Source organism: Oncorhynchus keta, chromosome 19 (assembly GCF_023373465.1).
Source record: "Oncorhynchus keta strain PuntledgeMale-10-30-2019 chromosome 19, Oket_V2, whole genome shotgun sequence".
NCBI classification, from domain to species: domain Eukaryota; kingdom Metazoa; phylum Chordata; class Actinopteri; order Salmoniformes; family Salmonidae; genus Oncorhynchus; species Oncorhynchus keta.
Window position 1 is genome coordinate 41,094,223 of NC_068439.1, and position 27,125 is coordinate 41,121,347.

A 27,125-nucleotide genomic window follows, 5' to 3' on the forward strand; every position below is an offset into this window, starting at 1 on the left:
TCGGGAGTTGATAGGCTTGAAGTCATAAACAGCGCAATGGCAAAACGCACGAAAGTGCTGTTTGAATGAATGCTTACGAGCCTGCTGGTGCCTACCATCGCTCAGTCAGACCGCTCTATCAAATCATAGACTTAATTATAACACACAGAAACACGAGCCTTATGTCATTAATATGGTCGAATCCGGAAACTATCATCTCGAAAACAAGACGTTTATTCTTTCAGATAATTACGGAACCGTTGCGTATTTTATCTAACGGGTGGCATCCATAAGTCTAAATATTCCTGTTACATTGCACAACCTTCAATGTTATGTCATAATTACGTAAAATTCTGGCTAATTAGTTCGCAACGAGCCAGGAGGCCCAAACTGTTGCATTATACCCTGACTCTGCGTGCAATGAACGCAAGAGAAGTGACACAATTTCACCTGGTTAATATTGCCTGCTAACCTGGATTTATTTTAGCTAAATATGCAGGTTTAAAAATATATACTTCTGTGTATTTATTTTAAGGCATTTTAAGAAAGGCATGTTTATGGTTAGGTATAGTCGTGCTACAATTGTGCTTTTTTCGCAAATGAGATTTTGTTAAATCATCCCCCGTTTGGCGAAGTTGGCTGTCTTTGTTAGGAAGAAATAGTCTTCAAACAGTTTGCAATGGGCTAGGTGGCCCAAAGACTCTGTTGCAAGAGAAGTGATACCATTTTTCCTAGTTAGAAGAAATTCATGTTAGCAGGCAATATTAACTAAATATGCAGGTTTAAAAAATATTTACTTGTGTATTGATTTTAAGAAAGGCATTGATGTTTATGGTTAGGTACTTTTTCACGAATGCCACCGCATCGATTATATGCAACGCAGGACACGCTAGATAAACTAGTATTATCATCAACCATGTGTAGTTAACTAGTGATTATGATTGATTGATTTTTATAAGAAGTTTAATACTAGCTAGCAACTTACCGTGGCTTCTTACTGCATTCGCGTAACAGGCAGGCTCCTCGTGGAGTGCAATGTAATCAGGTGTTTAGAGCGTTGGACTAGTTAACTGTAAGGTTGCAAGATTGAATCCCCGAGCTGACAAGGTAAAAATCTGTCGTTCTGCCCGTGAACAAGGCAGTTTACCCACCGCTCCTAGGCCGTCAATGAAAATAAGATTGTGTTCTTAACTAACTTGCCTAGTTAAATAAAGGTGTAAAAATGTTTTTGTTTTTTTATCAAATAAAATTCAGCAAAATCGGTGTCCAAAAATACCGATTGTTATGAAAACTTGAAATTAATCGGCCGTCCTCTACTTGAGACATCAAATCATATTTTATTGGTCAATTACACTTGTTTAGCAGATGTTATTGCGGGTGTAACAAAATGCTTATGTTTCTAGCTCCGACAGTGCAGTAATATCAAACAAGTAACATCTAACAATTTCACAACATATGCCCAATACACACAAATCTAAGTAAAGGAATGATGAATTATAAATATATGGATGAGCAATGTCAGAGCGGCATAGACTAAGATACAATAAAATAGAATACAGTATATACATATGAGATGAGTAATGCAAGATATGTAAACATTAGTGGCTATTGATTTCAAGTCTATGTACATAGGCAGCAGCCTCTAATGTGCTCGTGATGGCTATTTCAGTCTCTCAGTCCCAGCTTTGATGCACCTGTGCTGACCTCACCTTCTGGATGATAGTGGGGTGAACAGGCAGTGACTTGGGTGTTGTCCTTGATTTATCTTTTTGGCCTTCCTGTGACATTGAGTGCTGTAGGTGTCCTGGAGGGCAGGTAGTTTGCCCCGATGATGCGTTGGGCAGACCACACCACCCTCTGGTGAGCCTTACCAGGCGGTGATACAGCCCGACAGGATGCTCTCAAGGACTTGAGTTCCTGTATGTTATCACAATTGCACCATGAGTTGTTAATCATGAAACATACACCCCCGCCCTTCTTCTTCCCGGAGAGTTGTTTATACCTGTCTGCGCGATGAACTGAGAACCCAGCTGGCTGGACCAACTCAGACGGTATATCCCGGGAGAGCCATGTTTCCGTGAAACAGAGTATGTTACAATCACTGGTGTTTCTCTGGTAGGAAATACTCTCCCTGAGCTTGTCAACTTTATTATCCAGAGACTGAACATTAGTGAGTAATATACTCAGAAGTGGTGAGTGGTGTGCGGACTAAGTCGGACTAGAAGACCCCTCCGAGTACCTACCCTTTGCTGGCGTTGTTTTGGGTCGGCCTCTGGAATCAGTTCAATTACCCTGGTGGGTGCGAACAAAGGATTCGCTTCGGGAAAATTGTATTCCTGGTTGTACCTGCAAGCCTGCAGGCCTTACCTTTGACGAGCTTCTTTTGTTGGCACTCCAATATGTCCCATAAATATCACAAATGATCCTTTTGTTTGATTAATTCCGTCGATATATATCCAAAATGTACATTTATTTGGCTTGTTTGATCCAGAAAAACACCGGTTCCAACTTGCGCAACGTGGCTACAAAATATCTCAAAAGTTACCTGTAAACTTTGCCAAAACATTTCAAACCACTTTTGTAATAGAACTTTAGGTATTTTTTAAAGTAAATAATTGATCAAATTGAAGACTGGATGATCTGTGTTCAATACAGGAAGAAAACAAACTGACACTACCTTTCTGGTCATGCGCCTCTATCTAACAGTACACTTGAAGTGACCCTCGTTTTGAACAGGGCTACTTCATCATTACACAAAGAAAAAACCTCAACCAATTTCTAAAGACTGGTGACATCCAGTGGAAGCGGTAGGAACTGCAAGAAGGTCCCTTAGAAATCAGGATTCCCAATGAAAACCCATTGAAAAGAGTGACCTCAAAAACAAAAAAAATCTGAATGTGTGCTAGTGTGCTAGTGAGTAGCCTGCTAATCTTTTGTATTTCAAGTCCAGCCAACTTAGATCCATTTGCTAGCTAACAAGGTAGAACAGTTATGAACCCTCCTGTCCATCTCCAACTGTTTGAACTGTCCACTTTGTTTAGATGTTAATTAAATGGCCTACCTGGCTATTATTTCTCAGAATGAGAATTTGTTGTCAATTCCTGACATAAATCTGTATTTTTATGCTCATTGCACATTTATGACAGGCTATACGGCTAGCATGTCTGGCTAAAATGCTGCCAGCTTGCGGTACCGCAAGGCTGCGCGCAACAAACTGAGCATTAATTTTCCAGAATCAATTGTCTTTGGGTAGTGAATGCTCTCTGTCAATTTTGTTCGTTGAGCCAATAAAAGGGGTATCCTCTGTTACAGTACTTTTTTGAAGCACCTTTGGCAACGAGTCTTCTTGGGTATGATGCTACGCTACAAGCTTGGTGAACCTGTGTTTGGGGAGTTTCTACCATTCTTCTCTGTAGATCCTCTCAAGCTCTGTCAGGTTGGGTGGGGAGCGTTGCTGCACAGCTATTGTCAATTCTCTCCAGAGAGGGTTCAAATCCGGGCTCTGGCTGCGCCACTCAAGGACATTCAGAGACTTGTCCCGAAGTCACTCCTGCATAATCTTGGCTATGTGCTTAGGGTCGTTGGAAGGTGAACCTTCGCCCCAGTCTGAGCGCACTGGAGCAGGTGTTCATCAAGGATCTCTGTACTTTGCTCCGTTCCACTTTCCCTCAATCCTGACGAGTCTTCCAGTCCCTGCTGCTGAAAAACATCCCCACAGCATGATGCTGCCACCACCATGCTTCACCGTAGGAATGGTATATTGGTCAGATGATAAACGGTGCCAGGTTTCCTCCAGACGAGACGCTTGGCATTCAGGCCAAAGAGTTCAATCTTGGTTTCATCAGACCAAAGAATCTTGTTTCTCATGGTCTGAGCCCTTTAGGTGCCTTTTGGCAAACTCCATGCGGGGTGTCATGTGCCTTCTACTGAGGAGCTTCCGTCTGGCCACTCTACCATAAAGGCCTGATTGGTGGAGTGCTGCAGAGATGACTGTTCTTCTGGAAGGTTCTCCCATCTCCACAGAGGAACTCTGGAGCTCTGTCAGAGTAACCATCGGGTTCCTGGTCACCTCCCTGACCATGGCCCTCATTCTCCGATTTCTCAGTTTGGCCGGGCGGCCAGCTCTAGGGAGTCTTGGTGGTTCCAAACTTCTTCCATTCATGAGTGATGGATGCCACTGTGTTCTTGGGGAACTTCAATCCCGCAGACATTTTTTGGTACCCTTCACTAGATATGTGCCTTGACATAATCCTGTCTCAGATCTACGGACAATTCATTCGGCTTGGTTTTGGCTCTGACATGCACTGTCAACTGTGGGATCTTATATAGACAGGTGTGTGCCTTTCCAAATCATGTCCAACCAATTGAATTTACCACAGGTGGACTGCAATCAAGTTGTAGAAACATCTCAAGGATGATCAATGGAAACAGGATGCACCTGAGCTCAATTTCGAGTCTCATAGCGAAGGGTCTAAATACATTTATGTAAATGTGGTATTTTTTAAATATATTTTTTTAGATATTTAAAAAAAAAAAAAAAAAAAAAAAAAAAAATCCTTTGTCATTATGGTGTATTGTGTGTAGATTGATGAGGAAAAAAATAAATAATAAATACAAAAATTAGAGTAAAGCTGTAACATAACAAAATGTCAAAAGTGAAGGGGTTTGAACACTTTACGAATGCACTGTATATTATAACATCTCTCCCATTTGGTGTCTTCAGGAGCAGCTGATGAAGCAGCAGCAGCAGTGGCAGCAGCAGCACAGCCAAGCAGCCCAACAGAGCCAGCAGCAGCTCCCACCCCAGCAGGCCCCCCAGCAGCAGGGCCCTTCTCCAGGGGCCACCACTCAGACCCAGTGTCCCAAGCAGCAGCAGTCAGGGTCCCTTCAGTATCCGCCACAGGGCTCCATGGGCCGCGGCCCCCAACCCCTGCCCATGAACTTTGACCCGCGCTGGATGATGATGCCCTACATGGACCCCCGGATGATGCAGGGGGGCATGCAGGGTCGACCTCCAGGGCCCATGGACTACTACCCGCCCAACATGCAACATGCAGGTGGGTACTCATGGTAGTCTGGTTTGATATATCAAATATTCAGTTAAGGAGTTGGTATTTTGCCATAGTGCAGAATCTGAATTTGCAGGTCAATGGCAGATTTGTGCAAACCAGATTCTAATGTTGAATATTTAGATTATGATAATGCAATAATGTTTATATGTTATAGGAAATGACACCAGGTTGCCAGCTATAATTTTTATAATTGAGTATGACTTTTTTCCCTAATGTGACACCCATTTCTGTTTCAGGGATGATGGGGCGAGAGCGCTCCGATTCGGGGGGCTCTGGTTCGGACACCTTCGACAGGCAGCAGCACCCGGGACACCCCAACCGTGGGACACCTCCCATGGATCCCAAACTGGCCTGGGGGCCTGAGGTGTTCCCTGGGGGCAGCGAAGGCAGGGGACTGAGCTCCCCTCTTAGACAGAAGCAGGCACTGGAAGAGGATGATGTCAGTGGCAAAGGGCCTAGGTAAGACGGGGGGGGTGTCAGATGTCACTCACGATCATTTAAAGGGATATTTTTGGCAATGAGGCCCTTTATCTCCTTCCCTAGAGTCTGATTAATTCGTGGATACCATTTTTATCTGCATGTAGTTCGAAGGAAGTTGCTAGTTAGCTTTGGCACGTGAAACTACCTCTAATTTCCTTAATACTGTACACAGAGACATAAAAGTGGTATCCACAAGTTCATCTGACTCTGTGGAAATAGATAAAGGGCCAATCCTCAAGTATCCGTTTAATGAGCAAATCATACAATACTGTTTGAATAGGAAAATATGTATTAGTTGAAATCAAATGAGATTAATATATGAATCCAGTCATTTTTATAAGTACAGTATAAGGTTTATGGAATAAAGGTTTTTATTAAATCACTGGTTTTTATTTTAAGGAGTGACACCCCTCCAGTCCGTGGTATGCGAGAGGGAGGGCCAGGCCCCATCCAGCAGCCCAACTCTGTTTCGGGCTCCTCCAACCAGACCCCACCCCCTGTGGGCACTCTGGTGGGGGGCCAGGGAGGAGGCAGCCACCACCCCCACCACCACCAGTCCTACATGGGTGGCCGGGGCAACTACAGCAACTTTCCCGACCAGGGCTCCCGCATGGCCCTACACCAGCAGCAACAGAGGGGGAGTGGTGGAGGCTTCAGCCACCAGGATGAGGGCCAGGGCCACAAGGGTGGCCAGCAACAGGGCCAGGTCTGGGGGGCCCCCCACCCCCACTACGACCGCAATGGGCGCACTGACCTCTCCCCCCTGGAGAATAACAACCTCCACCACCCTCAACACCAACAACCCCATGGTCATCAACAACACCAAGGCCCCTCCCACTTTCCCCTCCACCCCCACAAGCCCGAGAATGGCCGCGGTGAGAGAGGAGGCGAAGCCCCCAAGAAGGGTGACCCCTCGCCCCCACTCCAACAGCCGTCCCTCTCCTCCTGCTCATCCTCCTCCTCGTCATCCTCAGCCAGGGACGACGGCAGCGGCAAGGCGGTCGTGCATCTCCTCCCACCTCAGCGCAAGGCTGACACAGGAACCGGGCAGAGACATGATGCAGGAAGCAGCAGAGAGATGAAGCAGGATAAGATGGGCCACAGCCACTCTCAGTCCTCTGTGACGTCTCAGCAGTCCCAGCAGCAGAGGCAGGGCCAGGAGCAGCACCACCACCGTGATCCTAAGCCCAACCAGCGGGAGCGAGGGGGGAGGGAACACAAGACTGAGACCCAGTGGGGGCCACGGCCCGGCAGCAGCAACGCAGGAGGCCCCTCGAACAACAGGAGAGGAGGGAGCGGAAACAACCGCGGAGGGGAGGATTCATCCAATCACCCAACAGCGTCTGACCACAACAAACCTTCCGGTGGCAGCAACACCAATAAGAGGGCAGGGCCTATCAAGAGGCCTGTGCTGAAGGAGATGAAAAGAGAGGGTGGGGAGGGCGAGGGAGGAGAAAAGACCAGCGGAGGAGGCTCTGGAAAAGACAAAGACGGAGGCAATTCATCAGTCAAGCAGGAAACATCCTCCGGCCCACAGAGCTCCTCTGCAGTGTCTGGTAAAGAAGAACTGGCTCAGACCGGTCCCAAACCCAGAAACGGATGGAAGGACCGAGCGGCGAACGAACGAGGAGGAGTGGGCAAAGGTCCCAAAGACGGTGTCAACCCCACCCCCTCATCAGGGTACTCCGGCCCCCCATCCAATAGGCGGGACAGAGAGCGCTCGTTGGAGAGGGGCGGGGGTGCATCATACCACGGCGGCTCGGCCCGTGGTAGCAGAGCCAGCCGAGGACGAGGTGGCGAGTTCTACGGGCGTGGCCGAGGTTACCGGGGCACTTACACGGGCACGGCCGGGGGTGGCAGTGTTAGCCGTGGCAGGGCAGCAGGCAGCAGGAGCAGCCGGGACTACCGAGCTGGCGGCGGCTACCACCAAGAATTCAACGACGAGGCATCGGGGGCAAGGCGCAACCGAGGGGGGTCGCAAGCCAACCCGGGGCGTGCCCGTAACCACAGCGAGACCCGCAGCGAGGGTTCAGAATACGAGGAGGTCCCCAAGAGGAGGAGGCAGAGGGGGTCGGAGACGGGCAGTGAGAGTGCCGCCAGCGACCTGGCCCAGTCGGACAAGGAGGACCGCAAATCCAGCACCAAGAATGGCAGTGGCACAGATAACTTTACCAGTGGCGGCTCCGCCCCATCCAGAGGCTCCCAGGCCCGGGTGTTCACCCCCAGAGGGGTGCCCTCTAGGAGGGGTAGGGGGGGTGGCGGAGGAGGAGGAGGTGGCAGCAGCATCTATAGAAGTGGTGGAGCCGGAGGAGGAATGGCTGGAGGTCACAGGTCAGGATCCAGGGCCGACCCTCAAGGCTGGGCCTCCAAGTCCTCAGCCTCGGTCCGCAAGCAGCAGGGCCCAATGCAGTCGTCTGCACCCAAAGACACGGGTCGTGGAACCGGTGGGGAGGAGAAGTCAGTGGACGGAAGCCAAGCTCAGAATCAGGGAGGAGCAACCCCTCCACAATCTATCCTTGCTGCACCTACTCCAGCCCCACAGGGCTCCATGGAGAATGGAGGAGTTGGGACCCAGCAGTCCACAGCTAATCCCACTACCAACTCCAGCGGGCCCCTTCCTCTCTCTGGCTCGGACGGGCGTGGCTTTCCTTGCGTCCCCCAGGATGGCTTTGAGCGCCCCCCGAGACGCCGTCGCCACGGACGCTCCCAACACCAACAGGACAAGCCACCGCGCTTCCGCAGGCTGAAGGAGCGAGAGAACGCCGCTCGCATCAACGGAGGAGGACGACCCTCCTCGCCCTGCCAGAATTACATTCAGGATGTCACTGACGGCGCACACAAAGCGGTGCCCTCGACCGGCACTGCCCCCAACGCTAACCACATTGCGACCACAACTACCAACAACAACATCAGTACCGGCACCCATCTTGGAAGCTCTAACACAAACAGTCACCACCATCACTACAACCAGGGCAACTCTGGTCCTGCCCACTCTCAGCAGCACCACAACCCAGCAGGAGGCGCCAAATCCCCTGACTTCTCTAACCAGAACTCAGACCAGGCCAATGAGGAGTGGGAGACCGCCTCCGAGAGCAGTGACTTCACCGAGTTCCGGGAGAGGGAGGGAGGAGGAGGGAAGTCCTATTCCTCCCATCACCATCATCACCCACCCGGAAGAGGAGGTGGAGGTGGGGGAGGGGTCGGAGAGCGAGAGATGACTGCGAAGGAGCAGGCGGCAAACAAGAGAAGCTTCTCCAGCCAGCGTCCCGGTATGGAGCGACAGAACAGGAGGGTCAACGCTGGAGGAAGAGAGGGAGGTGGGGGAGGAAGAGGCCCACGGGGCCCGCCCAGTGGGGGAGGAGGCGGAGCTGGAAACGGAGGGGGCCAACGCGGTGAGCGCCGTGGAAACTGGCCCTCCCCCAAAAACAGGAAGTGAAGTAGAAGATCTGAAAACATTTCAAATGCATCCCCCTGCCCCACCCCTCTTCTTTATCCCTTTCTGTATCTATTGTTCCCTCAGCCTCTTACCTGTTCTCATCCCTTAACATATTAGCACATAGTTATGGAGACAGTGTACACACATGTTTAAACCACCCCTCGCTTCTTTCTCCATCCAATTGCAATCTACCGTCCGTTATTGTAGTGTCAACTCTGCTCCCTCCCTGTCATGTCCCCCCACCCTACAGAATTCCACCCGAAGTTAGGTTTGATTAGACACCCTTGTTCGTTTTGAACACACACCTCTTTTGACTGAGAACATAACTACAAAAAACATGTTTGCATTTACAAGCACAATATGACATATAACAGACATACACAACCACGCGCAGTAGTGTGTGTACACAGTGTGACATGTCATGATAAGCATGTTGGAGGAATTGGCTAGCCAGGAGAAGGCAGATTTTTATATTGATGTTACCTGTGTATATTTCTACCATGCTTTTGGTTGGGGTGGTATTCGGTAGGGCAGTTAACTTCATTATATTTTCCCACATGGGGTGGGGGGGGTTTCAGGTTCTTCTTTCAACGAGAACAATTGTACCATAGATTATAATAAAAATTCTCTACCTTGTTTTTTTCCCTCCTTGGTCAGTTTTGTTTCACCCCCCTTTAAAAAGTTAGGTATGTGTATTTTTTTCTTCTACAAAGCAGGTCATTAAAATACCTTTTTATACAACTCCCCCCACCTCTTGAGTTTTTGATCTCCTGATCTGTTTAATTACTGTGACAGCCACAGTAGACCAGTTGAACTACTACTGCTCACCCATCCACACTCTCCTCACATTGATTGTATCTCGAATATCAATGTCTTTGCTGCTTGTTCAGAACTAGGCTGTGTGGTTGAGTTTTTGTTGACCTGCTCTTATTACTTTCCAATGCTCTTTTGGTTCTGTTAGATAAAAGGCTCTCTCAACATAGCATTCTCTTCTCTGTTTTGCAGAAGTTTCTCTCCTGTTCATTTTGAAGTTTGTTTACCCTAAGAAGACTGAATTGATAGCTTGAATGCTTTATACACACACACACACACACACACACACACACACTACCGGTCATAAGTTTTAGAACAACCTACTCATTCAAGGGTTTTGCTTTTTTTTCTCTTTTCAACATTGGATAATAATAGTGATAACACATGGAATCATGTAGTAATCAAAAGTGTTAGACAAATCAAAATATATTATATTTGAGATTCTTCAAATAGCCACCCTTTGCCTTGATGACAGCTTTGCACTCTCTTGGCATTCTCTCAACCAGCTTCACCTGGAATGATTTTCCAACCGTCTTGGAGTTACCAAATATGCTGAGCACTTGTTGACTGTTTTCCTTCACTCTGCGGTCCTACTCATCCCAAACCATCTCAATTTGTTTGAGGTCGGGGGATTGTGGAGGCCAGGTCATTTGATGCAGCATTCCATCACTCTCCTTCTTGGTAAAATAGCCCTTATACTGCCTGGAGGTGTGTTGGGTCATTGTCCTGTTGAGTGGAAAAAATGATAGTCCCACTAAGCCCAAACCAGATGGGATGGCGTATCACTGTAGAATGCTATGGTAGCCATGCTGGTTAAGTGTGCCTTGAATTCTAAATACATCACTGACAGTGTCACCAGCAAAGCACCCCCACACCATAACCACATCCTCCATGCTTTAGGGAGGGAAATACACATGCGGAGATCATCTGTTCACCCACACTGCGTCTCAAAGACAGCGGTTGGAACCAAAAATCTCTCATTTGGACTCCAGACCAAATGACAGATTTCCACCGGTCTAATGTCTTGCTTGTGTTTTTTGCCCAAAGCAAGTATCTTCTTATTGGTGTCCTTTTAGTAGTGGTTTCTTTGCAGCAATTCGACCATGAAGGCCTGATTCCCTCTGAACAGTTGATGTTGATATATCTGTTGCTTGAAGGATTTATTTGGGCTGCAATTTCTGAGGCTGGTAAACTCTAATGAACTTACCCTCTGCAGCAGAGGTAACTCTGTCTTCCATTCCTGTGGCGGTCCTCATGAGAGCCAGTTTCATCAAAGCACTTGATGGTTTTTGCAACTGCACTTGAAGAAACTTTAAAAGTTCTTAATATTCCGTATTTACTTACATGTCTTAAAGTAATGCTGGACTGTCATTTCTCTTTGTTTATTTGAGCTGTTCTTGCCATAATATGGACTTGGTCTTTAACCGAATAGAGCCATCTTCTGTATACTCCCCCTACCATGTCACAACACAACTGATTGGTTCAAATTCATTAAGAAGGAAAGAAATTCCACAAATGAACTTTTAACAAGGCACACCTGTTGTATTACATTCCAGATGACTACATCATGAAGCTCATTGAGAGAATGCCAAGAGTGTGCAAAGCTGTCAAGGCAAAGGGTGGCTATTTGAAGAATCGCATCTCAAATATATTTGGATTTGTTTAGCACTTTTTTTTGTTACTCCATGATTCCATATGTGTTATTTCATAGTGTTGATGTCTTCATTATTATTCTATAATGTAGAAAATAGTAGAAAAACCCTTGAATTGAGGAGTGGTTCTAAACATGTTGAACAGTAGTGTGTGTGTGTGTATGTACATACATACACACACACACACACACACTACCGTTCAAAAGTTTATATATATATAGATATTTTCGCATGAAATTTCTTGTTAGGGAAAAATCTGTTCATTGAATATGCGAGAAGTAAATGCAAAGTTATTTAATCTTATTTTAAGATGCTGTTTATTCTTTTTACCTTACTTTTTTTTTTGCTTCAAGAGATGAGGCCACACCTATAGTATAAAGAAATGGTTGGTGTATTTTTATTGAGCAAAGTTTTTACATTATGCAGCTAGGAATCGTACAACAGTGTTAAGTTTGGCCATCGGCATATTGTGCTTTTATTATATTCATCTGCTGTCCTACTCGATGCAGGAAGGCTCTCTACTTAAACACAACTAACTGCACTGTGCTGTAGAAGAGACACTTGTAACCAAAGTAAGGCGGGCAAGAGCTCCATATTGAGGAAGTATTTTCAACGCATACATTAATTCAAGATGGCCTTTCCAAAAACCTCGATGGCAACTAAATAGCTCAATTGAACTGAATCTTGGACTATGGTGGGAAGGGGCAAGGGTGGTCTGTGTTCACACCACTGATTTCCAAATACATTTGAAGTATACTATTATTCTCCAAGAGTGTTATAGGGAATACAAGGGTTTAGAACTTTTGATTTCACAGACAGATGTATATCACACGACGAATGAAATGGCACACAGCTTGTTTTGAACATTTGATGGGGGCGGGGGGGGGGGCGCATCCTACCAAATAATAGATTAATTTCTAACTTTTATTTTTATTTTTTTATCTTCATCTGCATACATTTTTCACAGCTTGTAAGTTGGGGTTTGTTTGTTTACTGACACCCACCGTTTTAAGATTCGCTTTGGGATGTTGTGAGTAGGGAATTTGAGTTTGTGTGTGTGCATTTTCTGGTGTCTGTAATATCTTATTTTTTGGCGGGTTATGTGGATGGCAAACACTTTTGCCTTGTTTGCCCACACTTAGTTTTAACAACTATATTAAGACAATTTACAGTTTTTGGGGGGGTTATGTGGATGGCAAACACTTTTGCCTTGTTTGCCCACACTTAGTTTTAACAACTATATTAAGACAATTTACAGTTTTCTTATATACATTCACGTATATACATTCAAGTGTGTGTGTGTGTGTGTGTGTGTTTATATATGTTTATCCAAATGAAGTACATAATCAGTTCTTGGGGTGTATTGAAATGTTTACCATACTCTCTTAAGACAGTCAAAATGAAGTGGGTATATTTTATTTTTCATTATGACTTCTACTAAGCATGACCACATCCACGGGTGCAGCTCACCTTGCCTGTGAAAACAACAGTGGTAGCCATACACTTAACACAGGCTTGTATGAGCCCTGCATCCTTCCCTAACACTTACTGTTGATGTGCTCATATTGTATGTACCCATGTTTAAAGAAAAAAATAGTGTATTCTTGAAAACCTCAAAGATTGTACTATATTTCCAGCATCACACCAAGGTACCTGGAGTGGTTAAAGCTGTTCTATAATTTATGGTTTATTAATGGAACCGTATTATACACACATGTATGTATATTGGTATGTATCTAAGTTTTTGTCTACCCCAACTTACAGTCCCACAAACTAATGTTGCCATTTCTTAAGTTCAAGGGAGCAATGTACAAGCAGAGGAGTGTCTTATTATAATAAAATTATACAGAGAAAGTTAAATAAACTTTTTGTTTTAATGGAAAATCTGTTTTTGTTTTGATTTTATTATGAATTGCCACCACCTGTAAAGAAGAGGTGGACACAAATTAAATATATTATTTTAACCACCTGGGCAATGGTAGGTAGTTCTCTGCACTGATATGTACAGTGCATTTTTCCACATTTTTGTTACGTTACAGCCTTGTTCTAAAATTGATTAAATAGTTCCCCCCTCAACAATCAACACACAATACCCCATAATTACAAAGAAATAACAGGTTTTTAGAAATGTTAGCAAATGTATTAAATAAAAACTTAAATTATCACATTTGCATAAGTATTCAGACCCTTTACTCAGTACTTTGTTGAAGTACCTTTGGCAGCGATCACAGCCGGCAATCACAACCCCAGTCTGAGGTCCTGAGTGCTCTGTCGAGCAAGTTTTCATCAAGGATCTCTGGGTACTTTGCTCTGTTCATCTTTCCCTCGATCCTGACTAGACTCCCAATCCCTGCCGCTGAAAAACATCCCCACAGCATGATGCTGCCACCACCATGTTTCACCGTATGGATGGTGCCAGGTTTCCTCCAGACGGGACGCTTGGCATTCAGGCCAAGGAGTTCAATCTTGGTTTCATCAGACCTAGAGAATCTTGTTTCTCATGGTCTGGGAGTCTTTAGGTGCTGTTGTGCCTTTTACAAAGGAGTGACTTCCATTTGGCCACTAACCATAAATACTTGATTGATGGAGTGCTGCAGAGATGGTTGTCTTTTGGAATGTTATCCAATCTCTACAAAGGAATCTGGAGTTCTGTCAGTTTCCATTGGGTTCTGGGTCACTACCCTGACCAACGCCCTTCTCGCCCAATTGCTCAGTTTGACCGGGCGACCAGCTCTAGTAAGAGTCTTGGTGGTTCCTAACTTCTTCTATTTAAGAATGATGCAGGCCACTGTGTTCTTGGGACCTTTAATGCTGCAGACATTTTTTTGGTACCCTTCCCCTGATCTGTGCCTCAACACAGTCATGCCTCAGCTCTACAGACAATTCCTTTGACCTCATGGCTTGGTTTTTTTGCTCTGACATGTAGTGTCAACTGTGGGACCTTTGTATATAGACAGGTGTGTGCCTTTTCAAATGTCCAATCAATTGAATTTACCACAGGTGGCCTTCAATCAAGTTGTAGAATCATCTCAAGGATGATCAATGGAACAGGATTCACCTGGGCTCAATTTCGAGTAGCATAGCAAAGAGTCTGCAAAAAAGGTATTTCTGGTTTTCATCTTTTATAAATTTGCCCAAAAATCTGAACCTGTTTTCGCCTTATGTGGTATTGTGTGTAGATTGAGGGAAAAATGTATTTAATCCATTTTAGAATAAGGCTAACGTAACAAAATGTGGGAAAAGTGAATAGGGTCTGAATTCTTGCTGAATGCACTGTAGCTAATAGAACACGTTTGTAAACCCACAACAATCATGCAGTACAGTGTACAGTCAAATAGTTACACCGGCAGGGCCTGGTGGTATGACATTAGTCAAACCAAAAGCATACCTTGACTTGTTAGAGTTCAAGTGTTGGATAGTCATAGCCAGCTAGGTAACATAGCATCCCTCTGTTTGAGCCAGGTGTTTGCTAACTAGCTGCATTTGCTAAGTGAAAGTGAAAAATGACTAAATATATCTAGCTCTCCTTCTCCTCCCTTTTTGAAGAAATGTATTTGTTTAAAACTGTTCAACTATTGTCTTTCTCTCTTTGAGTCAACTCACCACGTTTTATCAAATCACATTTTTTCATATGCGGCTTCTAATACAACAGGTATACCTTACAGTGAAATGTACACTTACAAGCCCTTAACCAACAATGTTTTAAGAAAATCTGAAATAAATAAAAAATTAAGAGAGAAGAATAACAATTAAAGATCAGCAGTAAGATAACAATAGCAGGGCTATATACAGGGGGTACCGGTTCAGAGTCAATGTGCGGGGGTACCGGTGTCGAGGTACTTGAGGTAATATGTACATGTTATTAATGTGACTATGCATAGATAATAACAGAGTAGGAGAAGTGTAGAAGAGGAGGGTGCAAATAGTCTGGGTAACGGTTTGACTAGATGTTCAGGAGTCTTATGGCTTGGGGGTAGAAGCTGTTTCGAAGCCTCTTGGACCTAGACGTGGCGCTCTGGTACCGGTTGCCATGTGGTAGCAGAGAGAACAGTCTATGATTTGGGTGTCTGGAGTCTGACAATATTTAGGGCCTGGTATAGAGGTCCTGGATGGCAGGGAGCTTGGCCCCGGTGATGTACTGGGCCGTACGCACTACCCTCTTTTTAGGAATTTTATGAATAATGACTAAACAATATCTACATTTAAATAGAATTATAACTAATTAAACTCTACTCTGTTTTATATCTGATTAATAATGTTAATTCATAAGGAAGGGAATGTGTATCATGAAACGGGGGGTAATTAAACATAATAAATACCATTCCAGCTGGGTTGGGGAGGAATGGATTGTGGGTTTTTAAGCTATGGTTGTGGGTCGTTAACCTATGGTTGAACCGACTCAACTTAGCTCTGGGATGTTTAGATAAGGCAGCGAGTGTCTCCCTAGGTTTTCCATTATCTGGAACTGTCTGCTGAATAGTGATAGATGAAGACTTCAGAAGTTAATCTTGATATAAGTGTGTGTCTGGAGTGAGCGATCTAGGGGGTTGGAATTAACTTTTGAACCTGCTTTGTCCTGGTCGATAGGAGGAAGGACATTTTATAACCTATGACATCATATTCTGTATATAAACTGTTGTTTGTGGTTCCATGGGAGCGAGCTCCGAGAATAAATACTATTATCTAATTTTGATAAGACTGGTCTCTGTCTATTTTATGCAAATAGGTATCTTACAAATTCTTATAAAATAGACTGAGTGAATTTAATTATAGGAATTCTGAAATTCCGATGACACCTCTGTAGTGCCTTTCAGAGGCCGAGCAGTTGCTATACCAGTCAGTGATGCAGCCGGTCAGGATGCTCTCTGGTGCAGCTGTAAAACATTTTGAGGACCCACGGCAAATCTTTTCAGTCTCCTGAGGGGGAATAGGTTTTGTCGTGCAATAGGTTGGATCATGTCAAGTCAATGTACCCAGAGGAGGACGAAAGTTAGCTGTCCTCTGGCTACACCATGGTGCTAGCCTACAGAGTGCTGCTGAGGCTACTGTACACCATTGCAGAAGTGTTTTACTAAGTTATTTGGTGATGTGGATATATGTTGTCTAGTTTTATGTAAAAAGGATAAACATTTAAAAAGTTTCCATTTTTATTAAATTCGCTGAAGAGGATGGTCCTCCTCTCCCACTACACGCTCAGCCATGCATTGAACATTGCAGTATTTTTTGTGAACAGTGATTGAGTTATAGTGTGCCTTCAGAAAGTATTCATACCCCTTGACTTATTTCTCATTTTGTTGTGTTACAGCCTGAATTCAAAATGGATTAAATAGATTTTTTTCCTCACACAATCACGCAAAATCCCCATAATGGCAAAGGAAAAACATGTTTTTAGAAATTTTTGCAAATATATATTTTTAAAAAAATAATTTAATACAGAAATATCTGATTTTCATAAGTATTCATACCCCTGAGTCAATACTTTGTGGAAGCACCTTGGGCAGCAATTACAGGTGTGAGTCTTTCTGGATAAGTCTAAGAGTTTTCCACATCTGGATTGTGCAACATTTTCCCATTATTATTCGCAAAATTCTTCAAGTTTTGTCAAATTAGGTGGTGATCATTGCTAGACAACCATTTTCAAGTTTTGCCATAGATTTAAACAGATTTAAGTCAGAACTAACCAGGCCACTCAGGAACATTCACTACCTCCTTTGTAAGTATCTCCAGTGTAGGTTTGGCCTTGAGTTTTAAGTTATTGTCCTGCTGAAAGGTGAATTCATCTCCCAATGTCTGGTGGAAAGCAGACTGAACCAGGTTTTCCTCTAGAATTTTGTGTGTGCTTAGCTCCAAACTTTCCAGCCCTTAACCATTAAAAGCATACCCATAACATGATGCAGCCACCACTATGCTTGAAAATATAGAGCTATGCAGTGCTCACGTCGGTAGCCATGATGTGCTTTGAAAGTCTGGTCCATGGCTCAAATCAACACCATCATCCTGGAAACCCTAAACCCACTCCAATTTGCATACTGCCCCTAACAGATGACGCCATCTCAATCGTACTCCACACTCCACTTTCCCACCTGGACAAAAGGAACACCTATGTGAGAATGCTGTGCATTGACTACAGCTTGGCGTTTAACACCATAGTGCCCACAAAGCTCATCACTAAGCTAAGGACCCTGGGACTAAACACCTCTCTGCAACTGGATCCTGGACTTCCTGATGGGTCACAACCTCAACCTCTCCTTCAAAGTGAGCAAGACAAAAGAGATGATTGTGGATTACAGGAAAAGGAGGGCCGAACCAGACCTCATTCACATCGATGGGGCTGTAGTGGAGCGTGTCGAGAGTCTCAAGTTCCTTGGTGTCCACATCACCAACAAACTATCATGGTCCAAACACAGAGAATGTTGTGAATATGGCACAATAATGCCTTATCCCCCCCTCAAGACACTGAAAAGACTGGGTGTATTGATACACCATTCAAAGTGTAATTAATAACTTCACCATGCTCAAAGGGATATTCAATGTCTCTTTTTTATTATTATTACCCATCTACCAATAGGTGCCCATCTTTGAGGCATGGGAAAACCTCCCTGGTCTTTATTGTTGAGTCTGTTTGAAATTCACTGCTCGATTGAGGGACCTTACAATTATCTGTATGTGTGGGGTACAGATGGTCTAGTCATTCAAAAATAATGTTAAACACTATTATTGCACACAGAGTTAGACCATGCAACATGTTATGTGACTTATTTAGGCTTGCCATTACAAAGTGGTTGAATACTTATTGACTCAAGATATTTCAGCTTTTCTTTTTTTATTAATTGTAAATATTTCAAAAAACATATTTCCACTCTGACATTATGGGGTATTGTTAACAAAATATCTCAATGTAATTCATTTTAAATTCAGGCTGTAACACAACAAAATGTGGAAAAAGTCAAGGGGTGTGAATACTTTCTGAAGGCACTGTATATTATTAGCCTAAATTATGACTCCAATCTGCTCAACATAGTAGAAATAGTAGGCTATTTTACATAAGTCTCAATGCAATGAAAGCATTTTTATGGTGAGAATTTGCTTCCCCCAACTTAAATCATGCAGGAGCGAGGAGAAGGACAGAGGACGAGAGAGGGACCCGACTCAACTCAAACTAAACTGTTTATTGTCCAGCAGAATACATGTCCGACTCCAAACCCCTACAACTGAAAAGATAAGAGCATATCACCGCTTTAAAAACAGAGCTGAGAGCTCTCCATACAGAATGGTTCCCATATATTCTATAAATATCCAATGTTTTTTTTGTCTACCCTACCCCAAACCCATGATCATTTATATCAATAATGTAATTAAATGTTATATTATTTGACACATTATTGCAGTTACCATCTCTCCAACAGGGGGTGCTGCAGCACCTCCAGCACCCATACTTTGCATGTCTATGCCTGTATGTACATGCATGTTCACACACACAAATAAACAGTCTTGCACATCAGATATAAGCCCTTTGTGACTATTCCTTCACATTGTATAGTAAACAATCTCAGATCAGGCAGATAGACATACCAAAGTGATCTGCATGTATTATCCAGCTCATCATTGACATCATTCTCATCATAGTGACATCATTGACACCAACACCAAGAGGCAGAAGAACAGCTGTATATCTGTAAGTCGCTTTGGGGTTTGTTATATTTGACACCACACCAAGAGGCAGAAGAACAGTATCGGACAGGAAATGAATGAGAAGATTAGTGTACATTTTCACAATTCTCAAGATGCTCACAGAAATGCTGATTTGCAGGGCAGCTAGCTATGTATACTAGTGGCTTCTCTGTGATGCCACAGTGCAGTATCAAACCTATTGAGCGGTGTCTCTTAAAGTGGCCTGAATACTTTCCGAATGCACATCATGGTCTTGCAGATTGCTGATTAGTGTATGGAGGACAGGACCTTGCAATTTATTGGATTGGGGAATACTGCTCAGCTATGGCACTGGTGTTATTGAAATCTGGACTAAGAAAACTGCATTAATAAGAATTGACTGGCTACTGCAAAACAATGTAAAGTCAATCCCACCACTACAGAACTTGGTCACCTTTGTTACAGCATGATTCACGAAGGACCCAAAAATATGAGGAGCCGTATTCCTGCATTGCCCAAAGTAGGCATATAATCTGTAGTAAAGTCTTTACAAGCAAACGAGGAAATATCAAATATATTTGTTATAACTTCGGTTCCCACCCTATATTTTATACTTGACAATATATTAGTCATATAATAAAACCTACGTTTTTCAGGTTTTCCGTTGATAACTCAAAACATGTAGTTGTTGAAAGACTTATTAAACTACAGTATCCATAGACGTGTCTCTGAATTTGTACGTCATCAATTTGCCTACAACGAAAACCTCTGCAGTGGTTAACTGGGAGGTGGTGTCCTTTTAATTTACAACACTAAATATTACATTTTATTGGTGTGAAAATCACGTAACAGGGGGTAAGTTACCCAAATTACTATATGTTTTCATATGAGATATGATATAGCTTTAGAGGACTTGCGACCAAAAACTGAACAAATTTCCTCCGGCCTAGTTTGGACGTTGCGCCATATTGAATGTAACTGCTAGCTAAGGATGTAGCCAACTAGCTATCATTTTCTTCTGTTGGTCATTTCTCATAACTCTTGTGTATGCAACTAACTACGATTGTTGATGTGACATAGGTAATATCCTTATTTCTTACACTTCCAATGTCAACTACCAATTTTATTTTAACTAGCTACAGTAACGTTAGTCACACATTTGCACGGTGGGTAGCGCGAGCTAACTAGTAGGTAAGCTTCTTATAGTTAACATGTTCTAAGTTAGTTATCTAGCTAATTGCTCTGTTATGTTTTAGAACATTCTCTTGAGTGTAGTTAGCGACCTATAATATGTGTGTGTTGCTAAACTATCAAGTTCAGTCCGTTTTCACATAACTGAATTCAATCGACCCTTCAAACTCAACTCTGGACCTCAGTCACGTCCACTGTATTTTTACCATTGTTCCCATCTAATCATGGACTGAGTTAGACCTGGGACACCATGTGGGTGCAATAAATTATCAAGTAGAACAGAAAATCAGCAAGCTCCGAGGACCTCTTAGGGTAAGAGTTGCAATAGGCTCAAATCTATGTCTGTGTTGAATGTCTTTACCCATTAGTCTCCCGAGATGAGCAGTTCAGAGGAAGTGTCATGGATCTCCTGGTTCTGTGGACTGAGGGGAAACGAGTTTTTCTGTGAGGTCAGTATCTAACAGCACCCAGAGCAATATTGTCACTCATTGACCAAAAAGTTAATGTCAGCTAAGATATGGGTGGCCAACCCTTATCCTGTGTGTGCAAAAACCTGATTCGGCTAAGCAAGGACCTGATGGGCAGGTGGTGAGTTGAGGGCTGGAACAAAATCATATTATTCACAGCCACCTCTTACTACACAAACTCTTTCAAGAAGGAATAGGTCTGATATTTCTCTAATGTCTGTCACCCCTCCTGTCCTCTCCTCCATTGACAGGTGGATGAGGACTACATCCAGGACAAGTTCAACCTGACTGGGCTCAATGAGCAGGTTCCCCACTACCGCCAGGCTCTGGACATGATCCTGGACCTAGAACCAGGTCAGACCAACTCTAGAACCATCTCTACTGCACTCGGAAGTACAGAACATTCCACACAATCGAGATCGGAATACCAATGTTATGGTTGCATCTAGGGTTGTGGAGGTCACAAAAATAGTCAGCTGGTGATTGTCAAGGAAATAACTGGTTGGTCTCACTGTTATTGACCGTTAATTAACTAAAACATATTTAGCATCTCCTGGCTTCCCAACAAGCCACTGATGCAGGCCTTTGGAACATCTACATTTTAAAGAGTCTTTTATATAGCATACACCTTCACAATAAATCCATTATTTATTTTAGACAGGTCTAAAGACCCATGATATGAATAAAATGTAGTCCATTTCAAAAGAACAGAATAGCATACTCAAGTTATCCTTATGTTAGGTCCTGATCTGGCTATGCCAAATGGCTGTGGGCTACACTAGTTCATATAGCAGACAAACTTGCTTAGAATTCCGTGGTGTTATTTTATAGTATCAAGAATACCATTATTTTTTTACTTTAGTATTTTTAGTAAATATTTTATTTAATAAAGTAAGCATTTCACGCTAGGGCCTAAACCTGTTATATTTGGCTCATGTGGCATAAAATTTGATTTTAGCGTAAACTGCACTTCAGATTGCAGCCCAAATAAATGCTTCAGAGTTCAAGTAACAGACACATTAACATCAACTGTTCAGAGGAGACTGTGTGAATCAGGCCTTCGTGGATGAACTGCTGCAACAAAACCACTACTAAAGGACAAGAAGAAGAGAGTAATAAAAAGAGATTGCTTGGACCAAGGAACACGAGCAATGGACATTAAACCGGTGGAAATATGTCCTTTGGTCTGATGAGTCCAAATTTGAGATTTTTGATTCCAACCACTGTGTCTTTGTGAGACGAAGAGTTGGTGAACGGATGATCTCTGCATGTGTGGTTCCCACTGTGAACCATCGAGGATGAGATGTGGGGCTGGTGACACTGTCAGTGATTTATTTATAATTCAATGCACACTTAACCAGCATGGCTACCACAGCATTCTGCAGTGATACGCCATCCCATCTGGTTTGGGCTTAGTGGGACTATCATTTGTTTTTCAACAGGACAATGACCCAACACATCTCCATGCTGTGTAAGGGCTATTTGACCAAGAAGGAGAGTGATTGAGTCATGCATGAGATGCCTTGGCCTCCACAATCCCCCGACCTCAACCCAATTGAGATGGTTTGGGATGAGTTGGACTGCAGAGTAAAGGAAAAGCAGCCAACAAGTGCTCAGCATATGTGGGAACTCCTTCAAGACTGTTGGAAAAGCATTCCTCATGAAGCTGTTTGAGAGAATGCCAAGAGTGTGCAAAGCTGTCAAGGCAGAGGGTGGCTACTTTGAAGAATCTAAAATATATTTTGATTTGTTTAACACTTTCTTGGTTACTACATGATTCCTTTTGTGTTATTTCATAGTTGATGTCTTCACTATTATTCTACAATGTAGAAAATAGTAAAAATAAAGAAAAACCCTTGAATGAGTAGCTGTGTCCAAACCTTTACTGGTACTGTAGATACTCCTATTTGATTAATTCAGAGTTACTAATGTAACTTTAGTTGTTCTACAAACTTTGGGCTATACAGTGCCTTCGGAAAATATTCAGACACCTTTTACTTTTTCCACATTTTGTTAGGTTACAGCCTTATTCTAAAATTGTTTTTCCCCCAATCTACACACATTACCCCATAATGACAAAGCAATAACAGGTTTTTAGAAATGTTTTCTAATTCATAAAAACAAACAATTACTATTTACTTTACTCAGTACTTTGTTGAAGCACCTTTGGCAGCAATTACAGCCTTGAGTCTTCTTGGGTGTGACGCTACAAGCTTGGCACACCTGTATTTGTGGAGTTACTCCCGTTCTTTGCAGATCCTCTCTAGCTCTGTCAGGTTGGATGGGGCGTGTTACTGCCCAACTATTTTCAGGTCTATCCAGAGATGTTTGATGTGGGTTGAAATCTGGGCTCTGGCTGGACTACTCAAGGACATTCAGAGACTTGTCCCGAAGCCACTCCTGCATTGTCTTGGCTGTGTGCTTAGGGTCGTTGTCCTGTTGGAAGGTCAACTTTGGCCCCCGTTTGAATTCCTGAGAACTCTGGAGCAGGTTTTCATCAATGATCTCTCTGTACTTTGCACCATTCATCTTTCAGAGTGAGCCCAGTCCCTGCTGCTGAAAAACATCCCCACAGCATGATTTCCTCCAGACGTGACTCTTGGCATTCACGGCACAGGTTTCCTCCAGACGTGACTCTTGGCATTCATGGCATAGAGTTCAATCTTGGTTTCATCAGACTAGAGAATCTTGTTTCTCATGGTCTGAGAGTCTTTTAGGTGTATTTTGGCAAAAATCCAAGTGGGCTGTCATGTACTTTTTTACTGAGGAGCAAAAGCACTGGCCTATGTCAAGCTACTAGCCCCCATAATATAAAAGTTGACCTATTCTGTGCGAGGAAATAAATATTCCAAACATAGTCCGGGACAGATGTGGGATGCGATAGATCCCAAATTAATACAACTAGCATAAAAAAAACTGTTTTACGCAATGTGGCTGACGCAACAGATCAGAACGTTTCATCTTAAAATGTTGATAAACTATTAAGCTATTTCTTCACATTCATAAGCACAGCAATGCACACATGGCAGTTAGCCTATAAGCGTGAATGTTCCATTAGCGGAAAACAGTGACAGCAAATGCGATTATGCATGTAATGTTTTAACTGTAAATGCATTTTTATGTTAAATTATCTTCTTCAAACTCACACACTGCTTATGTATGCCAGTTAGGCTTTATACCCCTTGTAAGGCAGATTCATGCGCTTCATTTTAAAGAGTTACTTTTAGTTGTGATACAAACCTTACCAAAATACATAGGCCTATGGGCTAGGCTGCGGCTGATTTGAAAAAGTCGCCCAAAAATAGGCAGTAATTTTGCTGGGCATCATTCACAAGTGATAGGCTAATATTGTCACCCATCAGACTATTCTTGATTTAATATTGTCTTTACATATACTAAAGGTGTGAAATTTGTTTTGATTTAGAATGGACCATTATCATGCACCTGCGTCTAAAGCCTTTACAGAGTACAGACGAGTTTATTATTAAGGCACATGTTCAAGAAGGGATTTCTGCAGAAAACATTCAGTTGAAATGCCTCTCCTGTGAAGTGTCATATGCCCCGCTTTCTGTAATGGGTCACAGTTATGTACATGTGCACAATGCTGCAATCCTGCTGCCCCATATGAATGGCCTCTTCCCCTCTCTCTTATAACCTGTTCCCTAACCTGTTCCCTCTTTTGTTTTACAGATGAGGAGCTGGAGGACAACCCTAACCAGAGTGACCTCATAGAGCAGGCAGCAGAGATGCTCTACGGGCTGATCCATGCACGATACATCCTCACCAACCGGGGCATCGCTCAGATGGTACAGCAACTACCCTTTTCTGTTTCCAATGTTTGTTGAAAGGCTGCATGTCAAATGTATGCAGCATTTTTCTGGAAACGTTTTTCACGTTCTCAATTTATCTCCATCTCTCTTTCTCAGTTGGAGAAGTATCAGCAGGGGGACTTTGGCTACTGCCCCCGAGTCTATTGTGAGAACCAGCCCATGCTTCCCATTGGTGAGTGTGTGTTGGTCTTGTTTGACCCATTACCACTCAGTTGACACTTTGTGGTTGTTTTGATCCACCTCTGAGCACTATTTGCATCATGGCTTTGCATGTTTACAGGTCATTCTTTGTCATCCAGCCACATTGCAGCATTCATAAGCCAAACTATGCAAAGCTGATCCTCTATACAGTACAGTATCTCTGAATTCGCTGTGTACGGTTTTTATGTATCATATCACAACCATGTCAGATCCAATCTAATTTCCAAGAGACATGGATGAATACAATAGTGTACCCGAGTATTTCATAATAACTTCAGACCAGTAATGTGTCAAAATTCTTCCGCCTCTCCGTCCCCCTATCCCTCCCTAGGTCTGTCGGACATTCCGGGCGAGGCTATGGTGAAGCTGTACTGCCCTAAGTGTATGGACGTGTACACTCCCAAGTCCTCCCGGCACCACCACACGGACGGGGCCTACTTTGGCACTGGATTCCCCCACATGCTCTTTATGGTGCACCCCGAGTACAGGCCCAAGAGGCCCGCCAACCAGTTTGTACCTAGGTCAGTACAACTGTGTCACCCTACAATAGGGGTGTGCATTTTCGAGTCATGTCAACGTAATATACTGAAAGCAAAAGGGTCCTCGATCAATTTCTACTCATTGATAACAGATAATTTTCTAAGAAATTCCAACTACATACCAGAGGAAAGAGTCATGTAAATGAAATGTTACCATTAATGCTAATCTCTTTATAGACACCTGTCACACTCATCAAGATGTAATGAATTGTCATGTCCTCCCAACAGGCTCTATGGATTCAAGATCCACCCCATGGCTTACCAGCTCCAGCTGCAAGCAGCCTCCAGCTTCAAGAGCCCTGTCAAAGCCATCCGCTAAAGCCCAGAGTGAGAGTGGGAGAAGGAGAAAGGGATGATTGAGGAGACGGGTCATCTGCACAAAGCTCCTTACAGATGCCTCCTCTCTGTCCTGCAGACTTTATTATTTAGTTTAGATTAGGATGATTGAGAACAATGTGTAAAGACAAAAACGCCCAGCTTTCGATCCCAAACCCTTACACACACATACGCATTTAGGATTCCATGCATCTACGTCACCAAACTCATCGGTGTCGAAACATTAAAGGGGTAGGTGGAGGAAAGTCCATGGATGTTATTGGATTTGACGCCGCTGTTTCTTTTAGTGATATTACCACATGTTGCCCCTATGAACTCGCTCCACGGTGAGTTGTTTTCGGTCCTGTCTTTGGCACAGTTTGGTAAAGGGTCATGGTAGACCATCACCACTGGTTGAATACCAATTCCTCCGCCATACCCATGTACACTGTGGCTGGCACTCAGAGACCGCTTGGTTGATGATGATGATAAGGAGAAAATTTGTCACTGAGGGTGTTGTCATTTTACCTCTTCTGTAAACCATTGTTTTACCAAGGCACTCGTGCAGGCTTGTAATCACTCTTTTATTGTGTGATACTCAGAGGCCAGTGTGTCAAGGCGGTCATTCACAATACAAGTGTTCTGTCAAATTTTCCTTAAACTTTGAGAAACTGCACAGGTGCTGTGGTTTACAGGAAGTCCACATCTAGGGCATAGTATAGCTGTGCATTTTTACACGCTAGATGTAGGATAGACACGAATAAACCTGAAATGAATTAAATGTTCTAGAAGGACCGGGAAAATACATAACAAAATCACCTGCTGTCTCTGTGTGTCATCCAAAACAACAGTCCTGTTTGTGCGGCACAGTGAGAATGTCAGCTCTGTCACATGTTGCTGGGTTAGTATCACAGCAACAGTACCCATCTCTCCACAACTGCACTGATAACTGGTGTCCCTCCACACATTATTGTAGTATTATTTATGTAAAATCTAGTGACAGAAAATCCGTTTTTATTTTGTGATGCAGTTGGGGTTTCGGCACCCTACTACAGGTGTACTTTTGATTCCTTGTTGCAAAAAGTAGAACTCTTGATATGTTTTGATCCAGAACAATAAGGATGATTTGTCAAGATTATGATTAATGTGTGTGTGTTTTTTTTTAAACTGTGGACGAGTGACCAGGATTCAGAATTCTCAATAAACGTTTTCTTTTCATACAATTGTGTTGATTGGTTTATGTATAAATTAGATTGTTATTTCTCCATACTCACCATGACATTTTTTTTTTTTTTTTATGGAATCCCTTGAATGTACACCAATACTGGAAATATTGTAGCAAACCACACAGATACAGCTGTACTTCTGCCTCTTGGCCAAATGGTGTCAATGGAATTTTGGAGTGTCTGATCTGTGAAGGAGAGTGATGGAGTGCTGCATCAGATGACCTGGCCACCACAATCACCCGATCTCAACCCAATTGAGATGGTTTGGGTTGAG

At 43.4% G+C, this 27,125-nt stretch overlaps 2 protein-coding genes across 3 annotated transcripts in view; both read left to right on the forward strand.

The window, feature by feature from the left end:
- LOC118398302 (protein PRRC2A-like) overlaps positions 1 to 13,316 on the forward strand; it is a 49,313-nt gene extending 35,997 nt beyond the window's left edge. Inside the window, 3 exon segments of the mRNA XM_035793503.2 lie at positions 4,703 to 5,036; positions 5,288 to 5,510; positions 5,931 to 13,316. Of these exon segments, the coding sequence (XP_035649396.2) occupies positions 4,703 to 5,036; positions 5,288 to 5,510; positions 5,931 to 8,967 (3,594 nt within the window). The 3' untranslated portion in view covers positions 8,968 to 13,316.
- Positions 13,317 to 19,776: 6,460 nt separating this feature from the next.
- LOC118398303 (casein kinase II subunit beta) lies at positions 19,777 to 26,848 on the forward strand. 2 transcript variants are annotated; one of them, XM_035793504.2, is made up of 7 exons: positions 19,777 to 19,937; positions 20,642 to 20,722; positions 20,992 to 21,094; positions 24,431 to 24,546; positions 24,667 to 24,742; positions 25,103 to 25,292; positions 25,539 to 26,848. In XM_035793504.2, exons 2-7 carry the CDS (start codon positions 20,651 to 20,653, stop codon positions 25,627 to 25,629), a joined length of 648 nt encoding a protein of 215 aa, XP_035649397.1. In that variant the 5' UTR covers positions 19,777 to 19,937; positions 20,642 to 20,650; the 3' UTR covers positions 25,630 to 26,848. The 2 variants fall into 2 exon arrangements, with proteins under 2 accessions (XP_035649397.1, XP_035649398.1); XM_035793505.2 differs by lacking the exon at positions 19,777 to 19,937 and adding an exon at positions 20,038 to 20,162.
- Positions 26,849 to 27,125: the final 277 nt, after the last annotated feature.